General features: G+C 38.2%; 1 protein-coding gene across 4 annotated transcripts in view; it reads right to left on the reverse strand.

Moving 5' to 3' along the window:
* LOC143028292 (REST corepressor 3-like) overlaps positions 1–23,673 on the reverse strand; it is a 59,377-nt gene extending 35,704 nt beyond the window's left edge. The window contains exons 1-6 of one of the 4 annotated variants that reach the window (XM_076190163.1): positions 23,423–23,673; positions 14,672–14,767; positions 14,376–14,438; positions 14,112–14,186; positions 12,878–13,092; positions 12,679–12,792 (exon numbers count right to left, since the gene is read on the reverse strand). In XM_076190163.1, coding sequence (XP_076046278.1) covers positions 12,679–12,792; positions 12,878–13,092; positions 14,112–14,186; positions 14,376–14,438; positions 14,672–14,767; positions 23,423–23,543 — 684 coding nt within the window. In that variant the 5' untranslated portion in view covers positions 23,544–23,673. The other 3 variants (XM_076190164.1, XM_076190166.1, XM_076190165.1) reach the window with 3 other exon arrangements.
* Between the last annotated feature and the right edge of the window lie 1,942 nt (positions 23,674–25,615).

A 25,615-nucleotide genomic window follows, 5' to 3' on the forward strand; every position in this document is an offset into this window, starting at 1 on the left:
TTAGGCACCTAAACTTACACTCTTTGGAAAGACGCAGGCATCATCAAGTACATCATCAAGTACCCACTTGCTCCTCATGCCACCTACATAGGCGTCACCATATGGAAGTGGTTAAATAACCTCACCAGCCAGTCCACTTAAACAAATATCAAATAACCTTACCAGCCAGTCCACCATCACTTTTCCTCCTTTTTTCAGACAATAGGCATGACACCCATCCAACCCAGATGCCTTACCTGCTGTCATCATCTTAACAGCTGCCTTCACTTCATCTTTATTTCTCCTCCTTTTTCCACACTCATCACATTCAATCCTACAAGCAGCCCCTCCCAACCATAATTTTACATCATGTTATTTCCTGTCATACAAGCTATACAAAGTCACTCTTAATTTTCATTTACCACTACCTAAAATCACCTATACATATCTACTGTATGCATGACATATATACATATATACATATATATATATATATATATATGTATATATATATATATATATATATATGTATGTATGTGTATGTATCACGGTAGGATATAATGTCATTGAAGGCCAAAATGTAATTTTAGGAAGGGATACCGGACAGAATGTCAATGAAGGCCAAAATATCATGATAGGATGTAATGTCGCTAGAGGACGATATGACACATTAGGATGTAATGTCATAGGACAAAATGTCACAATGGGATGTAATGACAGTGGAGGACAAAAGATCACGATGGGAAATAATGATAGTGGAGAACAAAATATCACGATAGGATGTAATGATAATGGAGGAGAAAATATCATGGTAGGATATAATGTCAGTGAAGGACAAAATATAATTTCAGGAAGAGATACCGGACAGAATGTCAATGAAGGCCAAAATATCAAGATAGGATGTAATGACAGTGGAAGACAAAAGATCACGATGGGATGTAATTATAGTGGAGGAAAAAATATCACGGTAGGATATAATGTCACTGGAGGACAAAATATAATTTTAGAAAGGGATGCCGGACATAATGTCACTGAACGATGGGAGGCCGGCGTGAATCACGGTGACGTAGGGGGACAAAATGTACAAAATAGATCGGATGACCGTAATCGACCAGATGTCCGTGATGGGGGAAATTTTAATTTTGATAGGAGAAATGTTAATGAGGCATTGAATGTCAATGAAGGACCAAATAATAATAATATAGAGCAAGGCATAAATAAAAAACAAAATGATAATATAAGACATGATATTGAAACTCAAAATGTGTCTTAAAACTATGTACTTTAATGCTCGTAGTATTAGGAACAAATTTCAAGAAATACAGGCGTATGTCAAAAGCGAAAATCTCGATATGATAGGAATAACTGAGACATGGTTAAATGGTACAGAGTTTGAAGCTGAATTTAATATTGCGGGATTTAAACACTTTCATCAGGATAGAAACCACAAGAAAGGTGGGGGTGTTCTATTGTACGTTAAAAACAATGTTCATGCTTGTGTTTTAGAGAAAGTGAAACAGGATGCATATGACAGTTTGTGGGTTGAGTTAACCCTAACAAATGGACAAAAAATGAATATAGGTGTAATATATAGGCCAAAGACATTATCATTAGCAGACGACAAACTGTTATTTCAAGAACTGTCTAGTTTCTGCAACCGGGATTTATTGATAATGGGTGATTTCAATTTTACTGACATTGATTGGATGACCCTTGAACATGGCCATATAGGTAGTCGCTTGATTGATTTTCTTGGTGACAATTACTTAATTCAGCATGTAAAAGAGCCCACAAGATATGGAAACTTGCTCGATTTATTGATCACTAGCCGCGAAAGCATGGTAACTGATGTAGAAGTCGGTGAATCTGTTGCAAATAGCGATCACAATTTAGTCAGATTCAAACTCCTAAACAATTTTAGAATAGATACTTGTGCTTCTAAAATACCCGATTTCAGTAAAGCTCAGTTCATAGAACTACGTCAGGAGCTTCAGCTTACAGATTGGGAGGCAAAATTAAACGAAAGGCCTGTAGATCAGATGTGGGAAATATTTCAAAATACGCTCACTAAGATGATTCAAACTTACATTCCTTTTAAGGACAGACGTCCCCCAAATCAGGCTCGCCCAAAGTGGCTCGACAAAGAAACTGAAAAAAGTATTGCTAAAAAGAGACAGGCTTATAAGAAATATAAGTGCTCGGGTGCATCTAATGACTATGAAAGTTATGTATCAATACAGAGAGATTTAAAAAAGACAATAAGAAAAAGAAAACGACAATACGAAATGAACATCGCTGATAAATCCAAAGAGAATCCCAAAGAATTCTATAGTTACATTAGAGATAAAAAGGTTGTTAGGAATCACATTGGTCCACTATTATCTGCTGACGGTCAACTTGAATATTCAAATGAAGGAATGTGTAATATCTTAAACAATTATTTTAGCTCGGTATTCGTAAACGAAACACCTCAAAGTGAATTCCAAACTGAAACCTGTGAAAAGTCTGGGGTAAACTTACTACGGTAAATATAACAAAAGAAAAAATTAAAAGGTGTATAGACAAACTCAAAGTTAATAAAACACCAGGGCCTGACGGTTGGCATCCAAGAATCTTAAAGGAAATGAAAAATGAGATTGTTGTTCCATTAGAAATTATTTTCAAGAAATCCATCATATCCGGAGATGTCCCAAGAGAATGGAAGCTAGCTAACGTTACTCCCATATTCAAAAAAGGTGACAAAAAGAAACCAAATAACTATAGGCCTATAAGTTTGACTTCGATCGTAGGAAAAATAATGGAAACTATCATCAGAGATGATATCGAATATCATTTAGAAAGTAACCGTTTGATAAATGATAGCCAGCATGGTTTCAGACGGAAACGTTCTTGCGTGACTAACTTACTCGAATTCTACAACACAGTTATCTCGAATTATGACAAAAGAAACAATATAGATTTAATATATCTAGACTTTGCAAAAGCTTTTGATACCGTCCCACATGAAAGACTACTTACTAAATTAGCTTTGCATGGAATAAGTGGTAGCCTATTAGGTTGGACTAGTAATTGGTTGAAAGGTCGAAAACAGAGAGTTGTTTTAAATGGAAAAACTTCTGGATGGAAAAGTGTTGTAAGTGGAGTTCCTCAGGGTTCCGTTCTTGGGCCACTTCTATTCATAGTATATATAAATGATATAGACCATGGACTAAAATCTACTGTTTCCAAATTTGCTGATGATACAAAACTGTGCGGAGTGGCAAATGATCACTCAAACCAATTAGATATTCAAGAAGATTTAGATCAATTACAGCAATGGTCTGAAAAGTGGCTAATGAAATTTAACACAAGTAAATGCAAGGTAATGCACATAGGTAAAAATAACAGTAAGTACGATTACAAGTTATTTGGAAATTCGTTAACAAAAGTGGATAGTGAAAAAGATCTCGGCGTAATTATCAGTAACGACCTCAAATCATCCAAGCAGTGTATTTCAGCCTCTGAGAAAGCAAATAAGATTCTGGGATTGATTGCGCGATCTTTTGATTTCAAAAGTCCATCACTCATTAACAAGCTATATAAATCGTTAGTTCGTCCACATTTGGAATATTCTGTTTCCGTATGGTCACCGAATCTCATTAAAGACATTGACAGACTGGAAAAAGTACAACGGCGAGCCACAAAACTGATTCCAAATATCAAAAATAAATCATACAAAAATCGACTTAAGCACATGAATCTGTTTTCCCTAAAAAAGCGTAGACTCAGAGGTGACTTGATACAGGTCTTTAAGATTTTAAAGGGAATTGACAACATCAAAAGTGACCAAATTTTCACATTGAATGAGAATCAGACAAGAAACAATGGTCTCAAACTGTCCGGAAATAGATTCAATTTGGAAGTAGGTAGAAACAACTTTGCCAACCGTGTAGTTAATGAATGGAATAAACTTCCTGCACAGGTAGTGCAATGTACTTCAGTTCGAAGCTTTAAGAATCATTTAGATAAATACCTAAGTAAGATGCTGTAATGATTATAATTTGTTATATTATTTGTTTTTGTTTTGTTATAATTTGTCTGTCTGATTTTCATTTATTATTAGTTATATGTCAATTTATAATCATTTACTATTTACCTTTTTGTTTGTTATTCAACTATACCTATGCATTTATTTATGTATTTTGTTTGTTATTTTTACATTATTATAGTTTTAATTTATTAATTATTAATATTATTTTTTTTTTCTTTTTTTTTCTTTTTTTTTGCATCCGACCTAGATATGGATCAAAAGGTCTCCTGTCGGCATGCTCCGCCTTTGTAATCCTTTGTAATGTATGTATATGTATATATGTATGTATATATATATGTATATATATATGTGTATATATATATATGTGTATATATATATATATATATATATATGATATATATATATGATGATGATTTGGTTTAACATAAACTCCCCCCTATCGAAGGAAAGGACGGTGCCACATACAGAGGACTTTGTAGCGTGGAGTTTAATGAAACATGCCTTTAGTTCAACTTGCCCCAATCAGGATTCGAATTGTCATTATCTCAACCTTGGCCACAAGTAACAACGCCTTAACCCACTCAACCAGCGAGCATCCTCATAGATGTATATGATTATATATATACAGTGGCCGCGAAAAGTTTGGGCGCGTAATTAACGAGACACAAATGTAAACACTTGTGACATTTAAATAATCATTTAAAGACCTATAAATGGCTTATTACATACCTTATTTACCAAGCGATTTTCTTTTAAGCTTTATGACCTTCTCCAAACGTGCCGGGATGCATCTTGCCAGGTTTTGTACGTGTTGAGGAATAATATTTTCCCAAATATCCTGTATTTCTGTTTTTAGCTTAGCTACAGTGGAGATGTCACGATCTTGAAACTGTTTTTTAATTATATGCCATACGTGCTCAATGGGATTTAGGTCTGGAGAATTTCCAGGCCATCTTTTGAAGTAATCAACACCACAGTCTTCTAACCATTGGGTAACAGACCGAGCTGTGTGAGCAGGAGCTCCGTCCTGCATAAACCAACTAGCATTGCACTTTTCAAAACTTTCAGGCAGGTTATCACACAATAACTCGAAATAAGTGTGCTGATTTACACTCTCATTTTGTGCAAGAAACACTAAATTGCCAACTCCACCAAATGCAAAGCATCCCCACACCATAACACTTGCAGCATGTTTCACCACTTTAGCTGTATAGCGAGGGTCATTAGGGTCAGACCCCCTGGGGCGCCTCACACGCTTCGACCTGCAGCCCGACAACACCACAAACGTTGACTCATCACTCCACAATACTCGTTCCCAGTCTTCTAAGGACCAGTCCTTATATTTCTTGCAAAATGCTATGCGATCACGTATGTTTTTTGCACTTAGGAGGGGAAGAACTTTAGCACAGCAACTACGGTATTGTAAATCTTTGGCTAAATGATCAGAAATACATCTTACAGACACATCATGCAGCATTGCAGGGTTATTTTCTTTCAGTTTTCGAGCTGTGAGCGTTGGATCTTTATCTAACTGCCTCCTAATAACCGTAGAAGTACGATTTGACATCTTCCTTGGCCGACCAGAGCGATGCTTTGGAGTAGGAATGATGTCACTTCCTGCGTATCGAAATTTCTTGGTCCACTTTTGCACTTGACGCAATCCAATTCCCACACGAGTAGCAATATCTTTACACTTATAACCCTCCTTATAGAGGGTTATGATTGTAACAACTGTGTCTCTTTCCAGCTCTTTACCACTTCCCATTACGGAGATATCAAGGCACAAATACAGAGACCACCGCAAAAAAAAAAGACTACTCCCCGTGAGAGATGTTTAGAAACTGACTCCACGTGACATCGAGTGCGCCTAAACAGAGTTGCCAAGTAGTGCGTATTGTCTCGGCTAAGTACGGGTACAAACGCTAGCATTGAAAAATGGCGGAAAGTTGTATTTTTCGCATGTTTTGAGTTTAGCTGAAAGTTTGGGCGCCTATAATTTTGCGCCCAAACTTTTCGCGGCCACTGTATATATATGTAATATATATATGTATATATATGTATGTGTATATATATGTATGTATATATATATATATATATATACATATATATAAATATATATAAATAAATTATGTATATATATATATGTATGTATATATATATATATGTTTACATATATATATATATATATATATCCATACATCTATATACAGTACATATATATATATATATATGTATACATATATGTATATATACATATTATATATATATATATATATATATATATATATATATATATATATATATATACATGTATATATATATATACAAGAATCTTGACTGAGAGGATTAGGAGAGGAACAGAGGGAGTAATTGGTGAGGAAGAGTGTGGATTCAGGACAGGTAGAGGTTGAGTAGATCAGATATTTGTGGTAAGACAGATATGTGAGAAAGCTATAGGAAAAAGTAAGGATGTTTTTTGGGCTTTTATGGATCTAGAGAAGGCTTATAACATGGTAGACGTAAGGGCACTATGGGAGGTTTTGCAGATATAAGAACATAAGAATAAAGGAGACTGCAAAAGACCATAAGGCCTACACTAGGCAGCTTGTATCCATCACTACCTGTCATCCCCATCCATAAAGTTGTCTAATAGTTTTTTAAAACAACTGATAGTTTCAGTGCTTACTACGTGGTTACTAAGTTTATTCCATTCATCGACCACCCTATTAGTAAACCAACTCTTGCCTATTTCCTTCTTAAATCTAAATTTGTCCAGTTTATACCCATTACTGCGAGTCCTGCCCTGTTGTTTTATTATGCTGACCTTGTTTGCATCACCCTTGTTATAGCCTTTGATCCACTTGAACACTTCTATCAGATCACCCCACACTCTGCGTCTTTCCAAAGAGTGTAAGTTTAGGTGCCTAAGCCTCTCTTCGTAAGGCAAATTTCCGAGTCCATGGATCATTTTGGTCATTCTTCTCTGTACTGATTCTAGTGAATTTATGTCCATTCTGTAGGACGGAGACCAAAACTGTACTGCATAGTCAAGGATAGGTCTAACTATCACTAGATAGAGTTTAATAATTACCTCTGCACTTCTATTCGTTACCGTCCTAACAATGAAGCCTAATGCTTTGTTAGCTTTATTTCTGGCACTAATGCACTGCTTCCTGGTTTTAAGGTCCGGACTCACCAGAACTCCCAAGTCCCTCTCGTACTCAGATTTTTCTAAAAAACGTGTTATCTAAGTTGTATCTATTTTCGGGGTTGTGTAGCCCTACGTTTAACACGCTACACTTAGAGATATTGAAGTTCATTTGCCATTTCACCGACCATGTTAACAATCTATTAAGATCATCCTGCAGAATCTGGGTGTTGTCTCCTGACCTAATTAGGCGTCCTATTTTAGTGTCATCCGCAAACTAACATCACTATTTATCCCATCATCTAAGTCGTTTATGTACATATTGAACAACAAGGGACCCAAAACCGTGCCCTGGGGGACCCTGCTAGTAACATTGCCCCACCTAGATTTAATTCCATTTACGGTGACCCACTGTTTTCTGTTACTAATCCAAGCTCTAATCCATTCTAACACTTTTCCTCCTATGCCATAGAAGGAAAACTTTTAGGAGCTGCCAAGAGTTTTTATGAGAGTAGTAGAGCATGTGTCAGGATTAGAAATGTAGAGAGTGAGTGGTTCGAGGTAAAGGTGGGACTTCGTTAGGTATGTGTTATGTCACTCTGGCTGTTCAACTTATACATGGATGGGGTGGTGCAAGAGGTAAATGGAAGGGTGGTGGGTCAGTGATTGGAAATGGTTAAAGAAAATGGAGAAAAACGGGAGGTGAGCCAGCTGTAGTTTGCGGACGACACTGCGCTTGTGGCAGGATCAGTGGAGGGATTGAGGAAGTTGGTGACAGAGTTTGGGAGTGCGTGAAAGAAGAAAGTTGAAGATAAATGTGGGTAAAAGTAAGGTGATGCGATGTACAAGGGGAGAAAGTGGCAGCAGACTGGAAGTGAGTATTAATTAAGGGAGAGAGACTGGAGGAAGTGGATAGTTTTAGATACTTGGGTGCGAATGTGGCAAGAAAGGGAAGAGTGGAGATGGTGGTAGATTGTAGATTGAGAGAAGCAAGTAAATGCCTTGGTGAATTAAAAAGTGTAATGAGAAATAGACATTTGGGAATGGATGCTAAGAGGAGATTGTATGAAGGAGTGATTGTGCCAACAGCACTGTATGGGGCAGAAACATGTAACATAAGAGAGGAAGAGAGAAGGAGTTTGAATATGTTTGAGATGAGGTGTCTGAGAAGTATGATAGGGGTTACTAGGCTGGATAGAGTGAGAAATGAGGAGGTGAGGAGAATGGGGGTGGTAAGGGAGTTGGAGATAGGGTGGATGAAAGAGTATTGGGATGGTTTGGATACATGGAAAGAATGAGTGAAGAAAGACTAGTAAAAGGGGTGTGGAAGGCAGAGGTGGAAGGAGTGAATATGAGGGGGTGTCCTAGGATGATATGGATGGATGAGGTAAAAGGGGCATTACAAAAGAGAGGTGAGGGAGGTGTGGAAAGCAGATGTGGAGGGAGTGTACATGAGGGGGCGACATAGGATGAGATGGATGGATGGGGTGAAGGGGGCTTTGGGGAAGAGGGGAATGTCTGTTGAGGAAGGACAGGAGAGGACAGAAGACAGGGGTGAATGGAAAATGGTTGTATATGGATGATGTTGTGATGCATAAGGTGGAATGGATGGGGGATGGGGGTGAGATAGTATGTATGAGAAAAATTTGATGCAGCCTGAAGGGATTTCTCCCCGTCTTCTCCTTTTCTGCATGAGGGGATGGAGGGGGGTCGCCGATTTAATGAAGCAGCCTTGCTGTGGATGTCCTGTGTCTTGAGTCACTGCTTCTGACTCTATCCAGCCTAGTAACCCCTATCATACTTCTCAGACACCTCATCTCAAAATCATTCAAACTCCTTCTCTCTTCCTTTCTTATGTTCCATGTTTCTGCCCCCATATAGTGCTGTAGGCACAATCACTCCTTCATACAATCTCCTCTTAGCATCCATTCCCAAATGTCTATTTCTCATTACACTTTTCATTCCACCAAGGCATTTACTTGCTTCTCTCAATCTACATTCTACCTCCACCTCCACTCATCCCTTTCCTGCCATATTCACACCCAAGTATCTAAAACTATCCACTTCCTCCACTCTCTCTCCCTTAATACTCACTTCCAGTATGCTGCCATTTTCACCCCTTGTACATCTCATCACCTTACTTTTACCCACATATATCTTCAACTTTCTTCTTTCACACACTCCCAAATTCTGTCACTAATTTCCTCAATCACTCCTCTGATCCTGCTACAAGCACAGTGTCGTCCGCAAACTACAGCTGGCTTACCTCCCACTTTTCTCCATTTTCTTTAACCATTTCCAATCACTGACCCACCACCCTTCCATTTACCTCTCACACCACCCCATCCATGTATAAATTGAACAGCCAGAGTGACATAACACATCCCTGATGAAGTCCCACCTTCACCTCAAACCACTCACTCTCCCCATTTCTAATCCTGACACACACTCTACTACACACATACATATACCAAAGGCTTTTTCACCCTTACAAGGGAGGTAGCCAAAAAACAAAGGCATAAAAACTCTTGACAGCTCCTAAAAGCTTTCCTCCTATCCTGTATATCTGCAATACCTCCCAAGGCGCCTTCCTGTCTACCCTGTCATAAGCCATTTCCAGATCCATATAAGTTCAAAAAACATCCTTACCTTTTCCTAAAGCTTTCTTACATATCTGTCTTCTCACAAAAATCTGACCTACGCAACTTCTACCTGTCCTAAACCCACACTGTTCCTCAACAATTACTCCCTCTGTTCCTCTCCTAATCCTCTCAAACAAGACCCTCCCATAAGCCTTCCCAACTACACTTAACAAGCTAATCCCTCTGATACTACTACACACACTTGTCCCCTTTTACTTGTAAAGCGGAACTATACAGGCACTCATCCAGTCCTCCGGCACTCTACCCTCTCTTAAACAAACACAAAATAACCTCACCAGCCAGTCCACCATTACTGTACCTCCTTTTTTCAAACATTCTGCATGGCATCCATCCAGACCAGGTGCCTTACCTGCTCTCATCATCTTAACAATTACCTTCACTTCATCCTTCCTTATTTCTCCTCTATTTTCCTCACTCATCACAGTCATTTTCTTAGCACTTCCCACTGCAACTACTTTTCCCTCCCTATCCTCCTTCACATTTAGCAACTCCCTAAAATACTCTGCCCATCTTCCTCTTTCTGCCTTCTCTTCCATTATCATCTCTCCATCTGCACCTTTTACCTTTTCTTCTCTACTCGATTCACCTCCTCTTCCTCTCTTAATTTCTTTCCAAAACATCTTTTTATTACATACATACATATACCAAGGCTTCTTCTCCCTTACAAGGGAGGTAGCCAAAAAGGGAAAGGCATAAAATCATCTCCACCCATTCCATCCCTGAATACACTCCACACCCCTCCACCCTCCCTCCCATCTGAGCACCTCCTGGATGACGGGTCATCCCTGCACCTTGTCCACTTCTTCTCATTTCTTTGTACCTTTCTTATGTAACCAATCTGTGAAAGCTTGCTTCTCTTCTACAACCTTCTTTGCTTCCTCATCCCACCACTCACTACCTTTCCTTTTATCTCCTCCCATCCTCCTTGTTCCACACACCATCTCTGCACACCTTGTGACTCCCTCCTTGAACCATCACCATTCCTCCTCCACTCCTAGTTCTACTCTATCCTTCACTCCCTCCCACTCCTCTTTCTGTTTCTTCTTGTACTCATTCTCCTTTTCTTGTACTCATTCTCCTTTCATTCTCCATTTAAGCAGTTCACTCTAAGCACCTCCCTACCTTTTGTCCTTTTCTTCTTTCTCCATATATCCTGCACTCTCAACTTACTTTCCACCAAAAAATTATATGATATTCTCCCACTCTCTCCCCTTAGAACATGTACATCCTTAACTCCTCCTATTATACTCCTATCTACCACTACACAGTCCATTAATGCTCTATTTACCACCCTTCCATCCACCACCCTCTCCCATGTGTACTTATGCTTGACTTTCTTCCTAAACACTGTATTTGCTATCATCAACTCTCAAGACACATCTCCACCATCAACTCTCCACTATAATTCTTTCCTGGAACTCCACATTTCCCAACCACTCCGTCTATTGGTTTATTTCCTACCCTAGCATCAAGGTCTCCCAATAATACTAAATTGACATTCCTCCCTAATCCCTCTATGCACTCATTTAAATCTATCCAAAAAGCCTCTCTTCTTCACTCTTCTCACTACCAGGCCCATATACACTTACAAAAACCCACATCTCCTTTCCCAGTTTCACCTTCGTCCACATTAACCTTGAAGAAACCTCCTCCCACTCCACTAAATGCTTACCTATCTCTTCACTTGCTAGTATAGCCACCCCTTCTCTCCCTCGTCCTCTCTTCACTCCTGAGAACCTCCCAACTACACTCCCATACTCACACTCGCCCCTCCCTCTCAACTTAGTTTCACAAAAAGCCAACACATCCATCTTTCTTCTCACAAATATACTACCTATCTCTTCCCTTATACTCTCATCTGCACCACATCCACGCTTATTAAAAGACCCAAACCTTAGGGCACTGGTTGGAAAACTCCTAGACCCTCTTATGCCTTTACTTTTTTTGGGAATGTCCCCTGTGGGGCTACAGGGAGAAGGATGCCTAATCCCAATCCCTGTTACATTCTTCTTGCCTCTTATGATCCAAGAGGGAATACTTGGTGGTAGCATTCTATCCCCCACCACAGGGTAGGCAAAACAAGGAAATGAATATTCAGAGAAATGGTACAGGACAGCAACAAGGGGTTGGGGGACAGCATAACAGAGGGACAGTAGCAGTATAATAAAAGTGTCATCATTTCTCTGTGAGCAGAGTTCTCCTCTATCACAGACAAAATTATGTGTGGCTCTGGTCCATAGGGGCACTCCATATAGACCCTAAAGTATCAACTGCATGCTATTTTGCCACAACAACATACAGTACAGCCATACTCAGGGTAGTGGACAGCTTCCGGTATATGCTGAATGTTTTGATTCAGTACGTAACAACACGGCAGGCAACACCTTGTGGGTCACGAGATAATGGAAATAGTTTAGACCAGTAAGAAACACAAAGTACTTACTATTTAGTGACAGTAGCGTGAAGCAACTTTCACCGAAAATCCATCCCGTAAAGGAGTTGGAGTCACAAGAACTTTACTAACTCGGACTCTGGCCAAAATCTGCCAGCTCCTCAAATCTGACTTCACATCCATGGTTGTTGTAGATGTTTGTATATTACGATGCTAGTTTTATTTTGATGCATCCGGCTAGATAAGCTTGTGTGATGTTTTGGGAAGGATGAGTCAGATTGAGGGATCTTGCACAGTTTACTTGGTTGTTAAGTGACTGGAGTTAAGGTTTATATCCTTGGAGTGTGGATGACGGTGAAATGTAGAAGTTTGTGATGTATAGTCTTCTGAATTTGTGCTCACATGGTGATCCATTCTGCTATCATTCTCTCTGACTTAAGAAACCTCAAATTTTATTCTGGCTTACCTCATGTTTAGCTGCATGTTTCCGGGCATGACGATCAATCAAGGAGGTGCGTTGACGAGTCTTCTTCCATAAATAATAGTATTTAACAAGCTGAGCTATTGTCTTATCAGGGAGCTGTGAGAAAAATACATAGGGTAAACAAAAAATAAATTTTCTATTCATCAACTGTTTCATTTGTGATAAAATTTGTAGAGCTCACCATCTGTCTGATACGATGGAAACTCTTTCCATGAAACTGGAATGCTTGTTCAAATAGAACTTTGTCTTCAGGAGTCCACTCATCTGGAAAAGGTGTGAAGTTAGCCAAGTCAGCTGTTGCCTTTTCAAGGTCATGTCTGTGCCAGAATAACATGCCCAATGCCTGCTCAGCGTTGTACCCAAACTTGTCCTTTGCCAGCCAAATGTATTCCTCCACTGAAAAAAAAAATAAGAATGATAAATTAATTCAAACTCTTTGCTAAACATAAAGAGGCAATATACACTGTTCACCGACTAACCACTGCCCAAAATTTCTATGAAAGCCTACAACTCCAAAAATCCCTCTTTACAAAAATAGCATACAGGGGGTCCTCAGCCTATGTTGTCCTTGACTTGCATTGTTTCAACTTAACGGCAGTAGAGAATGTACAGCTTCATTTGTCATTTTGGGGAGTGTTCTCATTTTCATGTTGATTTTCTTACATACATATTCCAAAAGCTTTTTCCCCTTATAAGGGAGGTTGCCAAAAAATAAAGGCATAAAAACCACTCCCACCCATTCCATCCCTAACATACTCCACTCCCCTCCACCCTCTTCCCTCCCTCTTATCTTGGCACCTCCTGGATGACAGGTTATCCCTGTATCTCGTCCACTGCCCTGGGTCAGAAGCAGAGTGGCAAGACACAGCACATCCACAGCAAGGCTGCTTCATTAAATCGGCAACACCCCTCTCCGACCCTCATGCAGAAAAGGAGAAGACAGGGAGAAATCCCTTTGGGCTGCGTCAATTGATTTCTCACACATATTACCTCAGTCCCCCATCCCCCACCCACTCCCCTCATGCATCACCACATCATCCATACACAACCATTCTCCATTCACCCCTATCTGTCCTCTCTCATCCTTCCTCAACAGACATTCCCCTCTTTCCCAGTGCCCCTCCTGACACTGGCACACAACATGATCAGGCAGGCTATTCAAATCATGCTACCGGGAATCATGGTAGTGTTTGGTAAATGCTGGGATATTTCAACTATTCATGTAAATGTGAAATTTCATGTATGAAGTCATGTTGGGTGTGGTATGATAGCATATATATATATATATATATATATATATATATAAATATATATATATATATATATATATATATATATTTACTTACAAATAATATTATTTACTAAGTATAACTAAACACATAAACCATAATTGTGCAAAAATGATGGGTACTTACATTTTTGTTCATTAACTGAAAAACTGGGAGCCCAAACAAGGAGGGCCCTTTCAGGGCACTGCTCTGGACGGCGTTCTGATTAAGAATATTTAAATATAAGTAATAATCATGAAGGCCAAATGAAGATCAACATATAAAGAGTCCAATGAAAAGTAATATTTCAAACCATGAGAGAAAAGGGGAAAGGGCCTTCTGGTACTATTATATATATATGTATTGTATATTATATGTATTTATGCATGTATGAACATATCAAAACATTACCATTCGGAGGAAGTATTGGTGGAATTTCTGCCTGATATGCCTTCCCAACTCGCATTCCACTCTCTGCAAAAATTTACAGTGATTATCTACATACCATAATAAACAATCAACCAGTTATAACATCTGAGCTCAGTTATATTCTTAAATACTAATACTGCAGACCCATATTACATTTGCAGACCTATGTTGTATTGTTTCCCATAATTTTTAGTAATAACAATGCCTTAAAAGTTTTAGCCTCATAGCCAAACCATGAGAACCCCATAGCATCCAGAAGCCCAGAAACACCCACTAACCAGACCCACAGTGGGGTTGAGGAAACAGGGATTCTTTGTACTCCTGGAAGTGGGGCACCTGACTAGAATACAGCAGTGGCACCCATCTCCATGGAGCTGGATGCAGAGGAAAAGATAAACAAACAACAAATCACACAGCTGGGTAATTAAACAAGTTAGTTAGCTGAGAAATGTTACAACATAGATTTTTACAAGACTATTTTTGAAATTTCAAAGTGTACTACATTTAATGAATATACAACAGATGAATTTTCTACTTCTAGATTAAATCTTTGTTTTAGTATTTTGATAACTTTATAATATTGTTTCCAATTTGGTTAATATTCAGTGTGGAAATATTCTCAATTTGGATGTTAAACATTCCCTTTAAAATCCTTTTCACTGGAAAATAATCTCCACTCAAAATGAAAGTTGATCACTCCTCTCCAATACAAGAAAAATTCTTGCAGGCTGCATTGACTGACTAATGTATGATGCATCACACTACTTGCGTTATAAAATATAAAGTCACTGCTGTATTACTCATTCTCTTTCTCTCTGAGTAATAATAAACACAGAAAATATGCAGCTGGCAGTTGGTGAGTGAGAGGAAATGAGACCGGGGTGAGGTAACACAGGGTTGTCAGATCACATTAAAAGCTGTTGACAAATTTTTATTCTTTTCCTGTTTTCAGTCCACTGAGGAAGACCATAAAGGTTGAAACATCTGGCTCTGAATAAACTCACTACTCTAGCCTTAACTTTTCATTTTGCCACCTCGCCTCTATATCTGTCAATCTTTACATAAATATATATATATATATTTATATATATATATATATATATATATATATATATATATATATATATATATATATATATATATATATATATCCCTCTATGTCAAACCTCCAGCCTCTCAACTCAATAACAAACCACATAGTGACAAGTGATCTGAATGCACACCATTGAAACAGGCTTATCACACAAACAGTAGACCAAAGCAGAACAGTTCTTGAAGAACTCCCCATCCTAAACATAAATTAACTCCAGCAACAACCCCACCAGACAACCTCTCCAACACAATCAATAATCAACATCACCTGACATAACAATGTGTTCATCCTCCATACAAACCCAAACTACATGGGAAACCAAACAAGACCTATCATCTGATCACCTCCAAGTTACAATCACTAAAGAACTGGAAAAGAAACTACAGCCCATGACCAAAACAACTTTCATAAACTACCAAAAAGCACTAAAATAGACCAATTCTCATCTCTCGATAAAGCTGTAAACAAAATGGTAGTTTCCATTCAGAAAGCAAGTAAGAAACATACCATGAGACTACAGAAAATCATTCAACCCCAAACAACACATAGGTGATAATCTCTTCAAGAAAAAACAAAAGAGGGAAATACCAACACAACAAGGAAAAGAACAACTATAGCAATTAAACTGTAATATTACAAAACAAATTAATACATACATATATATATATAAATATATATACCAAGGGATTTTTCCCCCTTACAAGGGAGGTAGCCAAAGTCAAAGGCATAAATTCACCCCCACCCATTTCATCCCCACAAATTAATAACAAGCAGAAACCCAGAGAAAAATAACAAACAAAACAGAAATATTGACAATGGACAAATATGGAGAGCTTCATTAAAAAAAAAAAAAAAAAAACTCACAGACCAAGAAAAAAAACAACTAAAGTAACTAAACACAAACATTACAAAATTAATAATAAACAGAAAAACTAACAAACAAAATAGGTGGAAAGACTGACAACAGAAAAAAAATTGAGAGCAGTACAAGCATTCAAAAACTCAAAATTGAATCTACCACCCATGAAACAGTTGAAGCAGCCCCAAATAAAATACCATAACTTTAACAGCAATGTGACATCAATAAGCATTTATTCAAAACTAGCTTCAAGCACACTATACCAAAAAAGAAGACATCAAAAGAAGTACCTAAAATCAACCTGATAATAAAACCAGCCCCCTTTTAGTGAACAGACACAGGAGCAATAAAGAAAAAAAAAAAAAATCCAAATATGAAGGTCCAAACAAGATCTCAAACATCTAGACCAAACTGCCATAAGATCCTCAATTTATATCTTCCAACTACTCCAGGCTAAAGAACAACATCCCAAATGTCTGGAAAATACATACATATACCAAAGGCTTTTTCCCCCTTACAGGGAGGTAGCCAAAAAGAAAAAGGCATAGAGACCATTCCCACCCATTCCATCCCTAATACACTCCACTCCCCTCCACCCTCTACCCTCCCTCTTATCTTGGCACCTCCTGGATGACGGGTCATCCCTGCATCTTGTCCACTGCTCTGGGTCAGAAGCAGTGTCACAAGACACAGCACATCCACAGCAAGGCCGCTTCATTAAATTGGCGACCCCCCCTCTCCATCCCCTCATGCAGAAAAGGAGAAGACAGGGAAAAATCCCTTCGGGCTGCGTCAAATTTTTTTCACATATACTACCTCAACCCCCATCCCCCACCCATTCCACCTCATGCATCACAACATCATTCATATACAACCATTCTCCATTCACCCATCTTCTGTCCTCTCCCATCCTTCCTCAACAGACATTCCCCTCTTCCTCAAAGCCCCTTTCACCCCATCCATCCATTTCATCCTAGGTTGCCCCCTCATGTTCACTCCCTCCACATCTGCCTTCCATACCTCTTTTACTAGTCTTTCTTCACTCATTCTTTCCATGTGTCCAACCCATCCTAATATTCTTTCACCTACACTGTCTCCCAACTCCTTAACCACCCCTGTTCTCCTCCTCACCTCCTCATTTCTCACTCTATCCAGCCTAGTAACCCCTATCATACTTCTCAGACACCTCATCTCAAACACATTCAAACTCCATCTCTCTTCTTCTCTTATGTTCCATGTTTCTGCCCCATACAGTGCTGCTGGCACAATCACTCCTTCATACAATCTCTTCTTAGCCTCCATTCCCAAATGTCTATTCCTCATTACACTTTTTAATACCCATCCTGAGACTAAACAAACCACCAGAAAACCCTGTATCATATAGAGTATCGTTTCCCAAAGTGGGCGGTGCTTTGATATCGGGGGGAGCTTGTGTACTATATCATTGTTTTTTAAATACATATTTTGTTTATAATATTGTTGTTTTCACTTCAAAAAGAAAGCTCACATGTGTTTATGGGGTAGGGGGCGCTAGGAGTCTATTCTAGAAGCCAAGGGAGCGCCAGCCTGAAAAAGTTTGGGAAACCCTGATATAGAGCAATCTCACTACTATCCACAATATCTAAGCTTATGGAGAGGTTGGTCATAGTAACCACCTCCCCCAACCAACATGATTTCAAGGAAAGCAACTCTACTAGCACTCTGCTTACAACCATCACACAAGTACTGGAGTGATTCAATAAAAAAAAAAAGACCCATCAGAGAGAACAGTTACACTTCCCACAGATGTAAACATAGCTTTGGGCAAGGTCCCTATATATATTCTACACAAAAAGATTACACAGCTCAACAAAAATTTTGTTGCATTGATATCAACCACTGGTAATATCATATTCTAAATGTACTGATTAGTATGAATTTTTTCTTTTTTGAAAGCTCTTATTTTTTTGCATCTGAAGTATTCTAAAATATCAACATTTTTTCTTTGTTTCACTGGCATTGTTGTCTATCAGAAGAATGGAGGGTGAACATATGATTAAGTCAAGAGATGTTAGTTGTTGTGTTAGAGAGGTTGTCAGGTGGGGTTGTTGCTGAAGTTAATTATATTTAGGTTGGGGAGTTGTTAATCTCTTCTATGTAATGATGCCTACGTAGGCTGGCATTGGTGTCCTGATTATTCATTTTGTAGTAGCTGAGTGACCCCCGAATTCTGTGAACTGGCTTGATCACACTTTCTGTGTTTATCATTACTCAGAGTGAAAGAAAATGAGTAAATCAGAAGTGCCTTTATATTTTACAGAGTATTGTGATGCATCATTGTACATCAGGCATCCAATGGTGCATGCAAGAATTTGACTCATACTGAAGAGGTTAATGAATTTTGTGTCTTCTCTAATCTTCTGTTTATGTGACAAGCCAGACTGGATGGTGTGCATTCAGTATGTGGTTTGTTATTGAGTTAAGAGGTTGGGACTGTGGGATCTATCCTCTTGGGGTTGATGTTGTTGGAGGGATATACATGTTTGTGATACTGTTGGTTGTTTTCTTTGTGCTTGGATTGTGATTATTTCAGTGATGGTGTCTGACTGATTGCCTGTCGTCTTGTGTTTTGTTGGTGAAGGGTGTGGTGTTGTGTACTAGTGTTATGAGTCTGCCGCCTTTGTCTTATGTTGTCTTCTTTTATCATTGTGTAATCTGTGAATGAGGGAATTGTTATTTGTGGTGCCAGTTTTGTTTGTTGATCAAGTACAATATATATATTGTGTTCAAGTAGGAAGTGGAACAGTTCTGTGTTTGTTAGTCCATTTATGTTTATCTGTAGTATGTTTAGGTGTGTGTTTATTCTTTAATGTATTATTGGATATGAAGGTTGTCTTGTGTTTGTTACAGCTCAATTTTTTTTTGTGTACTGGTTTGTGGGTATTGGTTGCATGTTATTATACAGTATAATTTATGCAGTAGCATGCAGCCAACACTTTGGAGATTATAAGGGGCACCCCTATAAACCAGAGCCACAAATCATTTGGTCTACGCTGGAGAAAATCTCTACTCATAGAGAAATTATTATACTTTATTGTACTGTGTCTGTCCCTCCATTATGCTGCCCTGTCCCTCTTAATATTGTCCTGTGCCACATTTTTGTGTATATATTTCATTTTCACTTCTGTCCCCTGTGGTAGGGGGAAGAAAGAATACTGCCACCAATTTTTCTCACTTGGGTCATAAAGGCAGCTAAAATGGGACAGAATGATGGGACTAGGTATCCTGCTCTCTGTAACCTTAACAGGTACATTCCTATAAGTCAATGCAGAAGAGGGTAAGGGAGGAGTTTTCCAAACAGAACCCTAAGGTTTGGGTCTTTTAATGAGCATGGGTGTGGTACAGATGAGAGTAAAAGGGAAGAGATAGGCAGTATGTTTGTGAGAAGGAAGATGGATGTGTTGGCATTAAGTGAAACTAAGTTGAAAGGGAGGGGTGATTTTGAGTTTGGAAGTGTAGTGAGGAGGGTGTCTGGAGTGAGGAGAGGACAAAAGGGCAGGGGTGGCTCTACTAGTATGTGAGGAGATAGGGAAACATGTGGTGGAGTAGGGGGAGGTTAATGTGGATGATGGTGAAACTGGGAAGGGAGATATGGGTCTTTGTACATGCATATGGGCCTGGCAGTAAGAAGAGTGTAGAGGAAAGGGAGGCTTTTTAGATTTAAATGAGTGTTTAGAGTTTTGGGAGGAATGTCAATGTAGTGGTTTTGGGAGAGCTTAATGCTAGGGTAGGGGATGAATGAATAGATGGAGTGGTTGGGAAATGTGGGGTGCCAGGTAAAAATCATAGTGAAGAGTTAATGGTGGAGATGTATATAGAAGAGTTGATGATGGCTAACATTGTTAAGGAAAAAGCTCAAGCATAAGTACACATGGGAGAGGGTGGTGGACAGGTGATTGATAAGGCATTCATAGACAACATAGTGGTATCCAAGAAAAGAATAGGGAGAGTTCTGAATGGCGATGTTCTTAGGGGAGAAAGTGGGGGAATATCAGATCATCACTTGGAAGATAAGTTGAGAGTGGAAGATAAGAGAAAGAGTAAAAGGACAAAACATTGAGAGGTGCTTAGAGTAAACTATTTAAATGAGAAGGAAAAGGATCACAAGTACAAGAAGCTGACAAAAGTGTAGGAGGTGGTGAAGGATGGAGTAGATAGGAGTGGAGGAAGCATGGGGTGTTTCAAGGAGGGTTTGACAAGCTGTGCAAAGATGGTATGTTGAACAAGGATGGGAGGGAATAGAAGGAAAGACAGGGAGTGGTGGAATGATGAAGTGAAGAAGGTAGTAGAGAAGAAGCATTCAGGGACTGGTTGCAAAGTATGACGAGAGAAACATGTGAGACAAAGAGAAAAGAAGAGAAGAAAAAAAAATAAATAAAGGAGGCAAAATGGAGAGCAGATGTAAAATGGAAGGGGAGTATGACAGGATTTTTTTTAATTAATAAAAAGATATTTTGGAACGAAGTTAGAGAGGAAGGGGAGATGAGCCAAGTAGAGAAGAAAATGTTAAAGGCACAGATGGTCAGATGTTAACAGAAGAGAAGGCAGTAAGGGGAAGATGGGCAGATTATTTTAGAGAGCCGATGAAAGTGGTAGCAGTGGGAGGCACTAAGAAAATGATCGTGATGGGAGACAAAAATGGAGAAATTAAAAACAATAAGAGCAGGTAACACACCTGGATTGAATGAGTGTCATGTGGATTGTCTTAAGAAAGGAGGTAGATTAATAGCAGACTATCTAGTGAGGTTGTTTAATGTATGCCTATGGGAGAGTAGAGTGCTGAAGGACTGAAGAAGTGCCTGTATAGTTCTACTTTCCAAAGGAAAGAGGGGCAAATGTGATTGTACTAGTTATAGAAGGATCCCACCATTTGCTCTCTTTTCTCTCTCATTCTATTCATCCAACATACTGTTTTTGCACACTCAATGACTTCTTCCTTGAAATACAACCATTCTTCTTCTACTCCTGTTTCTCTTTTATCCTTCACTACACCACATATTTCTCTCAAATTCTGCTGGTATTCTTTCTCATTTTAATTTCATTTACTCACCTTCAGCACTTCCCTGCCACCCTTCCTTTTCCTCACCTTCCACTATACCTCCACTCTCAATTTCCATTCTACCAGATGATAATCTGACTATTACATGCTCTCACCTGAATATATTTATAACTTCCAATTCTACGTTAAGGTTCCACTACATAGTCCATTAACACCCTCTTGACCACCTTCCGTCAATCACACCTTCCCACATATACTTATGCTCACCTTTCCTTAACACTTCATTTGCTATCATGAACTCCTTTTCTATACATACTTCTCCATCATAGTTCTTACCAGACACCCTTTACCTTCCTTTTACTCCAATTATTGCTTCATATCTGACTCTAGCATTGTGATCCTCCAATACCAACACTCTTACATTTCTCCTAAAACTCTGTACCCATTCCTTTCAATTGATCCAAAAAGCCTCTTTCTCTTCTTCACTTTTCTCACTACCAGGACCATATGCAGTCAGAAAATCTATATCCCCATCCAAAATTCACCTTCACCCATATTATCCTCAAAGACACTCTATCACACACTTTAGCTCATCACCAGTGCCACTTCTTCCCTTCCTTACCCATTCATCATTACTGATACCATGCCCATCAAACTAAAACCTACCCTTCTCTTTCAATTTTGTTTCACTTAATACTAACACCATTTCTTTTCAAAATCATACTAGAAACCTCTTCCCTTTTATATTGTTAGATTAGGTTAAGCTTGGTCTGAATTTTTTTTATATTGGCCAATATTTCTAAAATTTTACATTTCTATTTATCAATGGAGACACTGATTTGACATGCTGTCATTCTAAGGTGTTGGTAGAACTTTTTTTATTTTCTGACCTTTTTGCTAAAAAAAAAAAAAAAAAAAAAAACTATCATCAGCCAAAGTATTGCCTAGAATTAACCAAGCAAACCACATTTAGACCTCCCTAGACAGTTCAAGAGATGATGCATTATCCACTAGAAGACGACACTACCTAAGACTGTTTGACAGACTCCATAATAATTGATATATGGTAAAAAAAATTCTTATTTCCAATCACTACAGCGAAAATGGTGTAGGGTCAACTCAGCTCATCACCAACTTGTGCCATCTACTGTACCAAGTCGGCCTGCCGGCCTGCCATGACTAACTCCATTTGTCTTCCTTTTTTTTATGCATAATTAGGTTTGGTAGGTTTGATTAGGTTAGAGTGGACAAATTTATAATTTAGTTTCTTCAACCTCTGCATCTATCAAAACGAAATTAGTGTCTCAAGCAGCTGATGAGCTGAGTTGGTGATGGGCCGAGCCAGCTGGCAACCATGAAAATAAACATCATCTTTTATGGACCTTCGTTTTATCCATGATCAAAATTAATAATCATAATAAACATTGAGTAACAATTGCAAACGTCTTTTAGTTTCCCACATACAAGAAATGCAAGCACAATGGATAAATGCAGTTACAAATTCACAAAAATGTGTGTTTTAGGATAGTTACTAGTACGGTATGCATCCAAACACTACTACATTTTTGGTTAGTTCTTTCTGATATTCTGGCAAGCACGATCTCACCCTCTATTCTAGTAACCTTTGAGTTCCTCCACTCTGCTATTTGTATAGATTCTTATTTCACAATAAATATATTGGCCCTATCATCATTTGTTTATGGCAACTTTACATTGCAAGTAATTTTGTCATAAGAAGTTGAATTTGTTTGAATAATAATTACATAAAAAAACATTGTGCAGACTTTCCATGCAGTAATGTCAAATAATACTAAATATAGTTTCCAAGGGTTGGTCCTTTAAACTCAGTTCAATCTTTTACACTTCATACAATATTCAGAAATAGGCCAGAAAATCATTAAAGTTATTACAAAAAAAGCCCTGATAAATACAATTATTACATCACATCGTAAAAGCAACATACAGAAGCTAAGAATACAAATATATATATATATTACAAGTCTATCCTCACTTTAAAATGTTTCAGTTTTACATCATACCTCCATCCTTTTCTGAGGGTTCATCATTTGCGTTGGAAAAATGTCCATTGCTCGGACTTGGACCTCTTCCCTTTTTTTCTTCCTTGCTTTCATTGTTGTTCTTATTGCTTGCTGTAACCATCTTTACTTGTTCCTTATTCTTGAAAGAGGAGAACGAAAAAGAAAGGGTGAACAGCGAGATGAAAGGAGAGACGAGACGTCGAGTAGGACTAGGATGCGTTTTCCTCCGAAATACGCCGATGAGCTGTAAACAACACTTTTCACCGTACCTAAATGAGGTAAGCCATGTACATTGCAATATACAAATATCACAAGCTATTTCAAATAAAATTCTTTATAGGTTTCATATCAAATATTAATCCTCAAGTCCGTTGGATAGTTTTCCATGCATTTTATTGAAAAATACGGAAACATAATCATATAGCGAAGAAATATTCTTAGTACGGTAGGTACGGTCAATCTATCATTCAACAGTGATCCAATATTTTTCCTAGATATATATGCATTTGCTGAGATATCCAACGATTCAGTTAAATAGAAATCATTTTTGAGGTCAAAGCCATCAAACAGAAATAATATTATAACAAAATCGTTTCTACAGTTGTTAAAATAGTTTTGCTAAGGAAAGCCCCGAGCTTCGTCTGCTAAGAATTGTCATACATGTACAATTTCTTTTCAGAAGAGACTATGGAGTAAGGCAACATTAAGTATTTAGATTAAATAAGATGTCAAGCAGTACTTTCCAATGAAAGTGATGATAAGATATTAACTTGTTATGTGATACTTTAGTATACCATAGCCTGGAATGGGTGCAATGTCTCTTTATTATATGGAAGCTCTTTACAAATCAGTAATGAAAGAATTCTATCTCCTCAGCATCCATTCGATAAAGTTAAATATATCGATGGGACTTGAAGGAATTAGCTAAAAAGATAAACCTTCCAACGTTAGATATGACTCAAAGTTTGATTTCTGTGATAATATGATTACCTGCATGCACAAACTGTCTTGCTCTATATATTTGAGTTATCAATAAAAGATACGACCGTTCACTTACCGCTATTTTTTTGAATCATTATATGTGTTAGTGCTTTTGTTTCTTGACATTTACGTTGGGTAAAACTAACTTGTAGGCAGACTAATATTATGAAAAGTAAAAGATGTTTCACGACATTTACAAAATCGTGCATCTTCGGAACACACTATATTTTAGAAGTTCATCTTGCTAATGTGGAGCGTTACCAGTTGATACTATATGTTACTATCATCACCACCATCATCATTATCATCATCACCACTATCATCATCATCACCACCACCATCATCATCATCACCACCATCATCATCATCACCACCACCATCATCATCATCACCACCATCATCATCATCGTCAAGGATCACAATGGAAATAAGCTTACATGCTATTTTTGTGTTACCCTCGGCAATTCTAATTATTTCGAACTATGTGCTTTTTTCATTATCTGCACTTCATGTATATTGATTAATTGCCAAATAAACTTACTTATCATCATCGTCATCGTTGTCATCGTTGTCGTCATTATCGTTATTATTATTACTATTATTATTATTATTATTATTATTATTATTATTATTATTACTACTACTATTATTATTATTATTATTATTATTATTATTATTATTATTATTATTATTATTATTATTATTATTATTATTATTATCATTATCATCATCATCATTACCATTGTGTGAACATTGTGACGAATGTGGGTAGGAAGTAAAGGGAACACGGACTAAGGGGGGATACTTTTATTCCTGACTAGTTTCGCCTGAATGCCTTCTTCAAAGGAACAGTGTTCGAAGTCAAGCTGGTCAATATATACTTGACAGAAAAAGAGAACGTGGCAATGTGTCTGGTTGGTCCCCCACTCGACGTTATCTGCCGGTGTGACGAGTTGTCGCAGCGAGTGGACAAATCATCCGCCTGTTGGTCGTCGCGTGGCCGAACTATCCGTCTGGATCAGGCGTTCTGTTTATTTTGTCCAAGATGATGGTTGAAGAAAATGGAGAAAAATGGGACATAAGCCAGCTGTTGTTTACGGATGACGCTGCGCTTGTGGCAGGATCAGGGGTGGGATTAAGGAAGTTGGTGACGGAGTTTGGGAGGGGGTATGGAAGGAGGAAGTTGAAGATAGATGTGAGTAAAAGCAAGGT

Source organism: Oratosquilla oratoria, chromosome 9 (genome assembly GCF_046742065.1).
Source record: "Oratosquilla oratoria isolate Oo_2021 chromosome 9, ASM4674206v1, whole genome shotgun sequence".
Lineage (NCBI taxonomy): Eukaryota > Metazoa > Arthropoda > Malacostraca > Stomatopoda > Squillidae > Oratosquilla > Oratosquilla oratoria.